This window comes from Nicotiana attenuata, unplaced genomic scaffold, assembly GCF_001879085.1.
Source record: "Nicotiana attenuata strain UT unplaced genomic scaffold, NIATTr2, whole genome shotgun sequence".
Lineage (NCBI taxonomy): Eukaryota > Viridiplantae > Streptophyta > Magnoliopsida > Solanales > Solanaceae > Nicotiana > Nicotiana attenuata.
In genome coordinates, this window is record NW_017670324.1 from 933,953 (window position 1) to 949,080 (window position 15,128).

The 15,128-nt window shown below is 38.9% G+C and overlaps 1 protein-coding gene across 1 annotated transcript; it reads right to left on the reverse strand.

Annotated features, from left to right (window-relative positions):
* Positions 1-1,594: 1,594 nt before the first annotated feature.
* LOC109237873 (homeobox protein knotted-1-like 1) lies at positions 1,595-3,819 on the reverse strand. The gene is made up of 4 exons (XM_019404267.1): positions 3,634-3,819; positions 3,281-3,451; positions 2,681-2,831; positions 1,595-1,815 (listed from the first exon to the last, which is right to left on the reverse strand). The coding sequence occupies exons 1-4, from the start codon at positions 3,817-3,819 to the stop codon at positions 1,787-1,789; spliced, it is 537 nt and encodes a 178-aa protein (XP_019259812.1). The 3' UTR covers positions 1,595-1,786.
* Positions 3,820-15,128: the final 11,309 nt, after the last annotated feature.

A 15,128-nucleotide genomic window follows, 5' to 3' on the forward strand; every position in this document is an offset into this window, starting at 1 on the left:
TTTGTTCTAAAATCGAGTTCAATTCGACTCTCAAATCTCAAATTTTATTTTCAAAACTTTGACAAAATCTCCAAATTTTCCTTAGATCTCATGAATTTGATATTAAATCTAATGTATAATCACGAAATAGCATTGAAAGTTGATTAAAATTACATACCTGATAGTTTGGTATGAAAATCCTTTCACAAAATCGCCTCCCATCGAGGCTAGGGTTCAAAATATATCAAAATGAAGCTAAGTCTCGAAATTACTTAGCTATATGCAGGTTGTAGATGTCGCATTTGCGACATAGGGTTAGCAAATGCGAACCCCGCAAAAGCGAACAAGGCATAGCAAAAGCGTACGAGGAGGAGTTAAAAGTTAAAGTGACAAGCATTAACCTTAGTATTTAAAAGTTAAAATTTAACCTTAGTATTTAAAAGTTAAAATTTAACCTTAGTATTTAAAAGTTAAAGTGACAAGCATATCAACTAACTTTGATACTTACTTTGATAAATGTGTGTATGCAATATACATATTTTGCATTTACTAATTTGATATAAACACTGGTACGAGTAAGTTTTCGCCGATAAGGTAATGAGCTATGCGCCCAGCTGAAAGATTTCATGAGAAAGCACAATTTTTCATCAATTGAGGATTAATTCAGAGGGTAATCTCAATCTCTCTCTCTCTCCAAGAGAAACGAGAAAACAGGAAGCCTATGGGGAGGGTTCAAGAGTCTGCCCGCAGTAAATCTCAAGAACTAGGTTGTATTATATATTACTGCATATATATATTTTTTTTATCTTTCTAAGATGGTAATTTCGTCCCTCTTTACGTTGTGGTGAATTTAACCGCATTTAGATTTTGACCTAGGTAATTCTCAAATTCTTCCTATTAACTCCAGAGCTGAAAAATTCACTATATTTGACTTTGAATTTGTCCTTCTGATATACTCCATAAAATCATAATGAAAGGATTGGCATCTTTTGTTTATAATTATTTGGTTTTGTCGTTGTGTCGTGTGTGCACAGTTGTCACTTATGTATTAGTTTCACAGTCCAACTGATTTTGGTAAGAAAGCAACAAGAAGCAATACGTCAAAGGAAGGCAATTAGGAAAGGTTACAATCTGACAAGACTGGACAGGAAAAGGTTTTGTGCAAGAAATAGATTATTAACCCTAAAACTGCAACCTTCCCTCTTTTATTGGTGAAGAATAATAGTTATACTTAATAGTAAATTTAATTAAAGTAAAATTTGGATAGTTTAATTTATTATGAAGCATTTTATTGACGACTCAATTAATTAATATGTCCAAACTTGAACCGACACAACCATTTCACGCTATGAGTGTCAATTTTGAGCTTTTGATCCATTAAAGTAGGCAAAATTTAGTGCAATTTGAACCTTAATCCGTTATTAAATCAACCCGATATTTAACAGCTCACGTTTCTTTACTCAAACATCTAAAGTTCTCCCTGTGTGGTAAGGAATTATCGTTTGTTGCATTTTACAGATGTTATGAATTATCACCCTGTGTGATAAAGAAAATACTGGGTTTTTTGTTGTACTTATATGAGAAATCACAACCCCTTAATTATGAACTCGACCAGTTGGCAATCATCATTATTAACTTCATATTACATCAAAAAAGAAAGTTTACTACGACGATTTGCGGCAGTCTATAGCAAAGAAAATTCTACCATGCATCGCACAGGATAGATATCATAACTTAGTAATTAGAAGATGCTAAATTGTGAGCTTAATATATAAATTCTTGGATCTATCAGCTTCCTCGTGCCATTTCATGTGTTCCCATGGGTCTTCATCCCTTCTACAAAAAGAATAAAGAACAAAATATCAAATTGTAAGGGAAAGCACTTTCTTAACCATATTTATGATGAAGACAAATTAAAGTGCCTGCTTTACCAGGTATTACTTTGGTACTAAAGTATCAAAATCAGTTTCAGCATGATAAAATTGGCATATTGCAATGGTAACTAAAAAAGTATCTGGACTTGAACACTCCATTTCTTCTTTTACCTAAATGAATCCAGCTCTTCAGTTTTACTTTCTTAAGCTTCAAATGGCCTGATGTTTTTGCCCTCGACCAGTGAACATTGAAATAATAAAGAGTTTAAGGGGTCGTTTGGTTTGAATACGGAATTATGCTGGAATAAGTTATGCTGGGATTACTTATGATGAGATTAGTTATCCTGGTATTATTTTTTATCCATTGTTTGGTATGTTGTATTAAAAATGACAATTGCATAATTTCTAAGAAGAAGGTATAAGTTATCCCGGCACTAATTTTAATCCCGGAATAACTTATAACAGGTTTGCAAACCAAACCAAGTATTAAGGTGGTATTAAATTTTTATATCAACACTATATCTACTTATACCTCATACCAAACAACCCCTAAGTTAATTGTATACACCGCACGTAGTGTATAAATTTTTTACACTATCAAGTCAACTTTTTCTATTGTAATATATAACCTGTCTTATTTTAAAAATTGCAAATCTCACATTTTAAGGAGTCTTACTTGTCGATATCCCTTGGATGACCTAATGGTGTAAAATATTCCACACTTAAACTCGATAGTAAATAGATTAGTGCATATATAATTACATTGTGTGAGTGTGTATCTTATGCAGAATAATGAAGTGCTTTGTTAAAACTGGATTTAATCTTACCAAAAGATGCCGTTGGAGATAAAGTGGAAACAGAAGGAACTTCCATGAGGTCGCTGAGTTGAGAATACATATGGTTGATGAACTTTATGGACTCTATGTGAGGTTCCTCTATTGCTTCTTTTAGCTTGCTTAGAGCCACACAATATGCTTCCTGTACACCAAAAAACAATTTGTTCTTAGCTTATTACCATAAATTATAGCTCTTACCCATAAACCTAGTGTGTGCACTTAAACGTAGGTATATATATTACTAGTACAATATGTGCATTAAGTATGTGTGGGTTAGGATTAGAGTTGAATTCAGAATCTGAATTAGTTAGTGATTTTAGAATAAGCGTGATCTTATGATATCTATTAGTTTTAAATCCATTTGTGCCTCTCTGTGTACATTATTTCAATTGAAAACATTGAATTCATAGAACCTGCTACATCAAATATGTATAGTAGTTGTGATAGGGTAAACTATAATAGACTAAGAAGAGACAATATAGAATTAACTCAAAGAAAACGAAAGGGATGGCGACTGTTGCAGCTTTATATGCTTCTATATACATACATACAATGATTATCAAATTTGGAAAAAATGCAGAAACTTGTTACCATAAAAGTGTCCAGTTCTGGTTGATGAATTGTGAGTGAGCTGAGCTTCTCATCAACAGCAAAGTTATTGTTCAATTTTGATTGATCCATTGTGTGTGAACTACGCTTCTTATATTTTGCCTTTGTTTCAGCTCTTTCAATTTTGTCAATCTCACTGATACCCGAACAAACCTGCTAACCAAAATATACTCTACATGATTTTCTGTTAACCTTATGCGATTCTTAGTAACTAGGTTTTGAAGATGAAAGCAACACAAGCATCTCTTACTACATCTTCGGAAAAATTAAGTAATAGAGTAGTAGAACAATTCATGCATACTCATATATATAGGATTATATAATAATATAAATACCTTCAAACAGTCAAAGTGAGTGTCAACCAAAAGATCATACAAAGAGTGGGAAGATATTTGCCTCTTGATGACTTCTGTTTCTTCTTCATTATTATCTTCTTCTACAGCATCTCCTGATCTGGAACTACAGTATTCCTTTGCTTCCAGGTGCTCTCCATCTGTAAAATTGTCACTTTTTGTCTCCATCTCCAATATGTATATCTATATTATACCAAAAATGCTATAGCTACACTCACTAGTCAATAGTCCACTTTATATAGGTGGAGTTTGTATACAGAAAGAGTAGGGTTGCTTGAAATGACTAGTTATAGTAAATGGAAAGCAATGGCTCCAAATATTTGGAAGATACTGATTGACCCATGCATGCACGACCTATTCTATCAGTCAGACAGGCAACACTCCTATCATAAAACAGAGAGAGAGAGAGAGAGAATATGACTTTATTTCTGCATTCATATTTTTATCTCTTTTTGCATAGTCGAAAGGAACATTTCATGGGCTTCTTGGATTCTGGGGACCTTTGATTGTGTACTTAGTACAACTACGCTATGATGAATCAGTTCTTACTTTGTTTTCCATGTTACAGTTCCCCCCTCTCTTTAATACTGTACTAGTAGCCTTTCGCTATTTCTTTCTTTCTTGAATTTAACCTATACTCAATCAACAACAAATCCAGTAATTTCTCATAAATGGGTGTGAAGAGGATAAGATGTATATATAAATTTATTCTTAACCTATTTATATAGTGTAACTTTATGGCGATGTCAATTGTCTTCTCTTGGAAAAGAGTGGTGGAGTGGCTCCACCACTGCTTATACTATCGGTATAATTTTATATTGTAATACGTTAACTATTTTAATGTTTATGCTACTAATTTCAGAATCACAAGTGATTACTAGTAATTGTTTTTAGGTGCGATCAAATAGTGTAAAAAAATTATACATTAGATTTTTTTGTTTATAGAAGTTAATTTTTACTTTGAAGGCTGATCATGAGAGAGAGCATTCAACTTATTCGTTACTGTGGAGAAACTGTGCGCAATGTTCTTTTCCAAAATATGTCTTTGTCAAAGCGTCATCACTATTTATGGAGTATTATGAGAAGAATGTTATTACCACTGTTCATTGGTTCACGGGATCTTGCACGGTCATATTCTTGAATGGGGTCCCAAATGTGCGGTTGCACATGATTTTTTCAGGTTCTATTGCGACTGTTTCCTTCAACATTAAGGCCGTGTTTGGTACCAAGTAAAATATTTACCGATTTTTTTATGTTTGGTTGGCTTAAATGTTGGAAATATTTTTCTTATGAACTCAGTTTCCTCCAATTGGAGGAAAATGTTTTCCTTATCAAGAGAAAGAAAAACATTTTTCAAAACTCCTTCTCAACCACCGTATTCCCCACCCTCACCAACCCACCACACACCCCAACATCCACCCATCCCACGCCAACCACCTCACCCCTCTCTCCAAAAAGATTTTTTTTTCAAATTTCAGTTTTTCTTTCCGTCACCACCCACCCTACTACCCCCTGCAAAAAAAAGTTGTTTTTTTTTTACATTTTTTTAAATTTTTGTTTTTTCGTTTTCCTGCACCACCCACCCCGCCAAACCCCACTTCCACTGCCCCCACCCTACACACTTATTTTTTTACTTTTTTTTATTTTTAAATTTCTTTTTTTTGTCCGTTTTTCTGCACCACCCCACCCCACCCCACTTCCCCCACCCCGCACAATTTATTTTGTTTATTTTTTTCCGTTTTTTATTTTGAATTTCCTATTTTTTAAGTTTCTTAACCCCCCCCCCCCCCCCCCCCCCCCCACGGTGCGAATCGTACCTGCGAGGTCGCAGATGCGGAGAGGCGTCGCAGGTGCACGTCTAGGAGAGGAAGCCCGAAGGCGCAGGTGCGGAAGTAAATCCGCTGGTACAGATGCGCATCTGTGCATGAGAGACCGTAGAAGCGAAGTTGGGCTGGGGGTCCTGGTTCGCAGAAGTGAAGGAAGATCCGCAGAAGCGGGACCGCACGTGCGAGACCCTTGGACAGAACCTTAAATTCAATGGTTCGTGATTTTTCTTCATTTTAAACATTTCATGCTCGGGATTGGGCGATTTTTGAGAGGATTTTCAAGGGGTTTCTTGAGGTAAGTCACTTGTGCTCATTTTTATTGATAATCTTGTTTCCCCATTAAATTTCCTACCTATAGTTTGTGTGTATTTAAGGTGAAATTTGGGAGTCTGAGGCTAGGGATTTGGAGAGTTGAATTTGGGGATTTGGGTGACGATTTGGTGTCGAATTTTGGTAAATTTAGTATGGTTGGACTCGTGGTTGAATGGGCTTTCGGGTTTTGTGACTTTTATCGGATTTCGAGATGTGAGCCCGAGGGACGGCTTTTGAGTCGACTTTTGACTTTTGATTAAGAACTTAGTATTTTCGTATGGAATTAATTCCTTTAGCCCGTGTTGATTGTATCGAACTGTTTGTGGCTAGATTCGAGGCATTTGGAGGTCGATTCACGAGGCAAGAGCGTGTTGGAGTAGGGATTTGCACGGTTTAGGGGGGGTAAGTAACAGCTTTAAATTTGGTTCTGAGGGTATGAAACCCAGTATTATGTGTCGTGTGTTTGGTTTTGAGGTGACGCACATGTAAGGTGACAGGCGTGTGGGCGTGCACAGTAGGAATTGTGACTTGGTCACTTCCAAGGAATTGTGTAGTTGAATAATTTGTTGTTATCCGTTTATTCTTCATATGTTTTAGAATTGAACTACAAATCATGTTAGAAATCATGTTTAGGATATGTGCTGGTACAGTAGGGACCCACAGAGACTGCTACCTGTTGAATTATTTATTAAATTGTTGTTTTGTACTCAGTCACATATTTACTTGCATATTACATCCTAGTCTCCATTGTCATTTATTGATACATTATATCATTACTGTTTGGGCTGATTATCATGATTATGGAGAGTCCGAGAGACTGGAAAGGTTGATGACCGAGTGAGGTCGAGAGCCTGATTGTGAGGATATTTATGGGACCGGGTTGCACGCCGCAACATGTTTTATTTATTTACGCCATGACTGGCCAATTATAGCGCTTGGGCTGAAGGAGCCCCTCCGGAGTCTGTACACACCCCCAGTGAGTGCAGGTACCTACTGAGTGCGAGTGCCGAGTGCTGAGCGATTGAGAGGAATGAGAGACTGTGAGGAATGAGTGACTGTGAGGTTGGAGTGTATGGGAGGACTGAGTGACAATTGCTCTAAGATTTTGCACTTGATTTCATTATTGTTGTACTTCAGCTGGCATATATCACTGTCATGAAATTTCTGAAAGATATTATATCCTGTTTCAATTCAACTTGACGTGAATTAATTGTTTTGGCCTAAATCGTCGAACTTGAAAGCATGCTTATCTTCCCATGTTGTAATTTATGTAATTGAACTATACCCGTGAAGCTCATCACTACTTTCAGTCTATTATTTAGTCTTGTTACTTACTGAGTTGGTTGTACCCACGCTACACCCTGCACTTCGTGTGCAGATCCAGGTGTTTCTGCACACGGTATGTGTTTATTCTCTGCGCAGTTTGATCGTTTGGAGATTTCAAGGTAGCTGTCTAGCGTTCACAGACCTTGTCTCTCCTTCGCTATCTTTCAGCTTTGTATATTTAGTTTTTGTGACGACCCGACCAGTCGTCTCATGAGTTACCGCTCCGTTTTCCCCATTTCTGCTTCTTTATGCTTTGTTATCCGTGTTTTATGTGATCGAGCTGTTTAGTTTGCGTTCGGAGTGGATTTAGTAAGAAATGAGACACTTAGTCTCTTTTAAGAAGGTTCAAGTTGGTATCAGAGCCAGCTCTGAAAACCTCATCTCGTACTGGGTCACGGTCATCTCTCCTTACGTCAACCACTCAAACTGCCTACGCAACTCCTCTCTGCGGGACTGCGGTACATACTTCTCCAAGAAGAGAGTGGAGAACTGCTGCCAAGAAAGGGGCGCTGCACCAACCGGCCTACGCCTCTCATACGCCTCCCACCAAGTGAAGGCAGCCCCAGTAAACTGAAAGGTGGTAAATGCCACACCACTAGACTCAAGAATCCCTGCTGTACGAAGCATCCACTGACACCTGTCAAGAAAACCCTGGGCATCCTCGCCCTCAACACCACTGAATGTCGGAGGCTGGAGTCTACCAAACCTCTCAAGATGACGCTGCTCATCCTCCGGCATAACTGGAACCCTGAACTCCTGCACTGGTGCAACCGGCTGAGCTGGAGGTGCCTCTGGCGTCTGTAGTCCCTGCACTACCTACTCAGGTGTGCGAGCAGTGGGGGTCTGGTTGCCTCCCCCGGCCTACGAAGTAGCTGCTGCTGTGGTGGCTGAAACTGCCTGAGCTAGGCCAGTGCAAACTGTCAGGATCTGTGTCAAGGTCTCCTGTAGACCTGGAATCACGATGGGCACAACTGGTGCCTGAACTGGTGCTGCTGGAGTCTGATCCGGAGCTGGGGCAGCTGGTGGATCAACAGATGCTTCCCTCGCTACTCTGCCTCTGCCACGACCATGAGCGCATCCACGGCCTCTGGTGGCCTCAGTGGGTGGCACTGGTGGCCGTCCACCTCGTCCGGTAGCTCGTGTCCTCACCATCTGTGAGAGAATAGAATAATAGAAGTTTAGTTCTCGGTTCAACAAAGTCACATGACAAGAATTTCAAGAATATGAAGTTTTCCTAAAGGTTCTGCAGCCTCTCGAGGATAAATACAGACGTCTCCATACCGGCTCAAGACTTGCGAGACCAAAGTAACCTAGGCTCTGATACCAACTTGAACCTTCTTAAAAGAGACTAAGTGTCTCATTTCTTACCAAATCCACTTCGAACGCAAACTAAACAGCTCGATCACATAAAACACGGATAACAAAGCATAAAGAAGTAGAAATGGGGAAAACGGAGCGGTAGCTGATGTGATGACGTCACGACCCAAACCCAGACCCGGTCGTGATGGCGCCTCTCGTGGGGACAAGGCCAGCCAACTAAACCCAATTCATCCTTTTAAAACAGTTGAACAGTTCATAAGCAGTTTAAATATGATTTAATGATAATAATTAGCGAAAGTACAACCCGACACAGCCCAAACCGGGGTGTCACAAGTCACGAGCATCTATTAAAGTATGAATACAACTGCTAGGTCTAAAATATACAGAATAGGACTAATGAACGAAAGGGAGAAAATCGGTGATGCGAACGCTGACAGTCACCTTGCTAAAATCCGATAACTCTGCCTCCTGTCAGCCAAAACCCGCTACCGGGTGTATAAATACTTGCATCTGCACACAAGGTGCAGGGAGTAAAGTGAGTACTCCAACTCAGTGAGTAATAAAGGTAAATAACAACTGAGCAGTAAAAAATCACGTATGACAAATCATCATGCTGTATAGAAGTAGTATAAAACCCCTTGAGAAAAAAAAGCAGTAAAGCTGTGAAATCTTTAGAAAACATCTTAGCTCAGTTTAAACCTCTTTTGAAAATGACTTTTTCAATAATTATGCAAATGAATGCAAAACAATTAGTGCAGATAAGCACAGAAATCTGCCCCTCGGGCACAACACTCACTCAACAGATAATGCCAGGCAATCAGGTAGATACCCCGTGAAGTAACACAGAGAACAGATAATGGCAGACAAATGAAACAAAGTAAACACATAGATCAGTAACATATGGTAGCTGCACGGCGTCCGCAGACCCGATTTCTCCTTCTATCTTCTTTACTTTCAGTATTCTTAGACCATCTCTGTATTAGGTTGTTTAAAGACTTGTGATAGAGGCTCTTGGCTTGTGACACCAGATCGGTGGGCCATGTAGTGATGTTATTATGATTTCCACACATTTTATCTACTGTTTCAGACTTCTATTTATGTTAAATTGGTACATAAACTCTGTTAACTGGTAATGAACTCTATAAGAGAGGGGTTGTGATTGATAATTGGTCGGGCTTGCCTAGCAATGTGTTAGGCGCCATCACGACCGACCAGTTTTAGTCTTTCATAGACAATATATCTAGACTTGTATTGTATAGGCGCACATGTACTTAGTGAAACTCCAATGTTGGGAATTTCAATATCGGGTTTTGACTTTCTATCCGTTTTTTTGAGAGTTTTGATGATTTAAACCTGTGTTATTTTATTTTTCATTTAAAAGCGTAGGAAGTTTTCTGAAGTGTCGACTTGCCTAGTACCACGTTAGGTACCATCACGACAGGCTAAGTTTTGGGTCGTGACACTTGATAAGTGGGGATTTTAACTACTTATTAGCGCCTTTTAGTTTTCGTTTTAGTCCAAAAGCATTTAATTGTATTCCCAAAAACTGACTAAATATGCTTAATTGCATGAGTATTGGAAAATGGGCCAATAAGATGAAATCTAACTTAAGAAGTGTGATGTGAACTCAAGGACAAAATCAGGCACAAAAGCTCAAAGTGTGGACCGCAGATTTCCATCTGCGGCCGCAGATTGTGAAGGAAAGTTTATCAGAGACCAAGTGCAATGTGCGGTCCGCATATGAATTGTGCGACCGCAGAAGTTAAGCAAGATCAGAAGTTCAGAGAGTTCTCATTTCAAGCTCAAAGGATGTGCGATCGCAGAAGTCAGCTACGCGGTCGCACTCTGACATGTGTGGTCCGCAGAAGAGCCCTGTGCGGCCACACCCAGAAATGTACGGACCGTAGAATGTGAGAGATGCGGCCGCGTTTCAGAATTGTGCGAACGCAGATTCAAACCCTGTCAAGACTGAAGAAAGTGCGGACCGCAAATGGAATTGTGCGGTCGGAGAATCACTATGAGTAGCTAGATATTTACTAGGGTTGTGACCCAACCGTAGTGTGTAAACCTTATGGGTGATTAATTTTATGCTTGTTTATGAATGGGTGTTTGTTATTTAGCTAGGTTCATGCTTCAATTGTGAAATTAATGGTTGCAAACATTGATTTATGCCTACACTGCTGCTGACACTGCTGCAAACATTGAGGAGCCATACCTGGCTGCCGACACTGCTGAAGCGGTGCGATAGATGTTTGCCAAACCAGCTACTCCCCGAGCAGAGGATGATGAGATCCAGTTGGAGGAGCCTGAGGGCGGTGACGCTACTATGGACACAGAGATGTCCAAGTCCACATAGGGAGTCCTCTTTACTCTTACCCTTCCTTATTCTTATTTTGTTTATTTTTATTTGGGGGGTGGAGTTTATTTGATATTTCACATTGGTTTGTAATAACTGATAACATTTTATTTTCTTTTTCTTTTTATTATGTACATATTCTTCTCTCTCTATTGATGTATATAATCTCTTTCCCTCTCTCAGTTTGTATATTCATTTATGCTTTCAATAGCTTGCTTGGTAGCTTCTTTATTTTGTTTTCTTAGTAACCAATGTTTAATTTAATAGCTTCTTGTTTACTCTAAAGCTTCTTTTTAATCTAGTAGTTTCTTTTCATGCTTATGTGAACAATAAGCCTTTGGTTTTGTTAATGACATGGTACTTTCCAAAGGTAGTTTTTGTGTGAACCGGGTGACTCTTCCCAACGATAGATGGCGTGACAACCTTCTTAAGGGATTGAGTCCGTTTTTGGTGTGTAGGTAATAATAGTAGTAATAATGAATAAAAAAGACCTAATTGAGTCAGACTCAAAGTGTCAAACATGCTTCACTTAGTACCAACACACTTAAATACATGTTTATGATTAAAAACAAGTTCTTGGAAAGAATTAACTCTAGTTAGTGACCTTCTGACTCTTGTGTTGACTTAAGCAATCATCGAGTGGTTTAGTCGAACCATTAGTGATTTTCAATCATGAATAAGGTTGTTGTGGGCCCTCGACTCTATTCTCTTAACAATCCAACTGTGTGAGAGGTGAGATGTTTTTGTTTCAAGTCCAAGTACCCGTGCGAATGGTCTAAAACTTGCCCCAAATGTGTTTCTAGGCAAAATTTTAAGTTTTGCTTGGCTTGAGAAGTGATTGTTGGCTCTACTTGACCCGCTTGAAATTTTCCATGTCCTACCAATGCTGTTATCCTTAGTCAACCCATTTGAGCCAAAAACCTTTCTCATTTGATAACTATGTTACAAGCCTTTACCCATTTTGTAGTGACCCTCTCTTGGCACCCGAACTTTCCTTAACACTCTTGAGAAACACATTGAGTAAAACATAAGTTTGGGGGAGAGACGAAGAGGTTGAAAGTGGTATCAAGGCACAAAAAGAAAAGAGAAATGAACAAAAGGAAAGGCAAAAGAAAAAGAAAGAAAGATCAAAAAGAAAAATGCAAAAAATAAGTGAATAAGTTGAAGAGTTGAAGGGTTTCAAAGGAAAGTAACGATGAAAAGCATGGAGAAAACAAAGAAGGAGAAAATGAATATCATGACCAAGAAAGAGTGATGTTAAGTCTCTCTAGTTCCCCTAAGGAAAAATAAAATGCCTCAAAGAGTCAGCAAAACATGAGCCAAAAAGAGAAGATGGAGTGCTTAAGGAAAAATGAACTCGTTCTATTCCAACATATCCAACCTTAGTCCAAAAGCCTTCATTACATTCCGAAAAAGCCCTACGTGATTTCAAGCCGAGTGAACTTACATTAGTAGTGATCTACATGAGGGGAAAGCATATGGTACTTAGAGCCGTACTTGTGACATTCTTTTGAGAGAGATGAACGAACTTTTCACAAATCTTTGAATTGAGTGCTACATTCTTAAGTGAGATATGCTAACGGAGAGTAGTGTCATGACCCAAACCTATGGGCCACAACGGACACCCGGTACCTTACTCAATAACATACATGTCTTTCTTATCAGACTCTCATTGGCAAATCGGCCAAACGGGCCGTCATGGGATTACCAGAATAAACGTAAGGAATACTCAATATAGGATGACCCAACCTGATATAAAAACTTATACATGTGACATACGGGCCTAAAAGGCCAACATGATCATTTGTAAACGAAACATAGCCTACAAGGCCATACAAGTATCCGAATACATGACATCTGTCTACAAGCCTCTAAGAGTACATAAAAATCATAAAGGTCGGGACTGAGCCCCGCCATACCAATCAATACATGTCCTAATTATACTGACCAAATAAGCAACTCTGGAGCAAATGGAGTGCACCAACATCTTTCGCTAAGCTGATAACCTACTTGGAGGACTCTCGACCTGTCTATCGGGACCTGCGGGCATGAAACGCAGCGTCCCCAGGCAAAAGGGACGTCAGTACAAATAATGTACCGAGTAGGTAAGGAATGAAAATCAGTAAATAATAGACATGAGAGAAACATGGAGTAAAAGACTCGACATGTATGTCTAAACAGTTCTGTGAATCGTTTAATATCATAATGTCATGCATATGTGTATAAATGTCATGCCATGCATAAGTATTTTCATTCATAACATCATCAAGCCTCTGAGGGCATCCTATCATATCATCTCGGCCACTGTGGGCAAAATCATCAACGTATACCAGTTGATCAGGTGGTGGTGTGTATATAACACCCTAACCTTTTTCCTTATCCCATATACATATAATATACATATATACGCGTATATAACGCCATCTGATCATGGGTCAATATACATATATATGTGAATGCATTGCATGAGAAGTACATCAATAAAATCTTTTGGAATGTCATAAGATCATTGTGTCTTTGAATAATATCATGAAGTAAACTTTTTCAACTTACGTATTTTCTGAAGCCCATGAACAGACGATAGAATAATATGACACAAGGGGAATCAAGAATATAAGTATCTCTAGCCTTTTGATCGGATCCAACCCTATACCACTATAAAATGGCAAGAGTGGTCGATGCAGTTTTTACCCGAGGGGTCGGGATCGATTTCCACAGAGAGCTAATATTGGTTTGGAATTGGGTTTCTATCTAATCTAGCTATGTGCGTTGTTCTTAATTGCACTTCCAATCATGCTTTGTTTGGTTTCTATTCTACTTTTAACACTAACGAAGGATAAAAATAATCTAAGTACAATATTTTTTTGTAAGGGTTTTCTCAATTAATAAAAGGCACTAAGGAAGTGACTTACACCTAGGTGAGTATCTAACGGGGTCTAAAACTTAGGGAAAACTTGTTATAATTGGGATCATGATATAACTATTTCACATAACTACTCACTCTATACCTCTCGGTAGTTCGAGTGACTTTGCCCGAATTGGCTTTCTCAATCCCAATTAGGTGTCCAAGCAATGCAAGCAAAATTGGCTCAAGTCGGGTATTATTATCTCTAGGTTTAACCTTTAATTAGGGCTATCAATCTCTTAAATGCACCCCAATTCCTTGTTAGCCTGGATTTCCTAGACTTAGTCTCTCTTTCTCAAGAAGAGTCTTAGTCAAATAGGCATGAATCAGTGTTTGCAACCACCAATTCAACAATTAAAGCATGAAACAAGCTAAATATCATTAACCCATAAACAATTATGCCCTAAAATTGAAGACCCATTAAATACCCACACTAGGGTTGGTCATAACCCTAGCTAATGGGTTTAGCTACTCTTAATCAAGGAAGAAATCAAAAGAGAAGATGAAATATAAGCCATAAAAAGTAATTACAGGAGTTAAATCTAAGATTAATAGTTAACAATGCTCTAAAATTACTCTAAAAGGTAAAAAGCAGCTGTTCACGTGTTCCTCAAAACAACAGATACCCTAAAAATCTGAAAAAGAACTATTTATACGCAACTAAAATTTTCGGACAAAAATGCCCCTACGGAGGTTCCGATGACAGCGTAAAAGTGAGCACCTTAGCGCTGGGACTTCCGCGGCCGCGTAAAAGCAAGCGCGGATCGCGTTTCTTCTCTTTTGAGCTTGATCTGGACTTGATTCCGCTGGGAGCGGAAAAGAAACCGCCTCAGCGTAGTTTTCAACCGCGGCCGCGAAATATGTTCGCGGACCTCGCTCTTCATTTGATCCCAAATCTCTAGTCCTCTGATTCTAACTTTCGCCCTCAGCGGAATATGGACCGTGACCGCGTCAAATAATTTTGCTGCCGCGCAATTTCACCGCGGGCAGCGGTGTTTGCTGAACCCAAAATTGCATTCTCTGAACCTCAATCCGATGAGAGCGTAATTATGGTCGCCTCAGCGGTTCAACTTTCTCGGCCGCACTATTTCTTTGCTGTCAGCGCTTTTAGCTCAGCTTTGAACTTGTGCAGGCTTCACTCCTTTATGAGTTGGTTATGACTTTCTTGCCTCATTTTGACCAAACACTGCAAACAAGCACAATAAGTTAGTTTTTGAGAATACTTCTACACATTTTTGATCCAAAACCTAAGCAAAAAGGAGCATAAGATAGTCTAGAATCCCTAGTTATCAACTCCCCCAAACTTAAGCTTTTGCTTGTCCTCAAGCAAACAAAGTAATTCCCACCTCCTCAAGATAAAAGAAAGGAAAATTTCAGTTGTCCTAAGGTGACTTCATCATGCATCAATTGGGACTAACAATTACCCTCAACT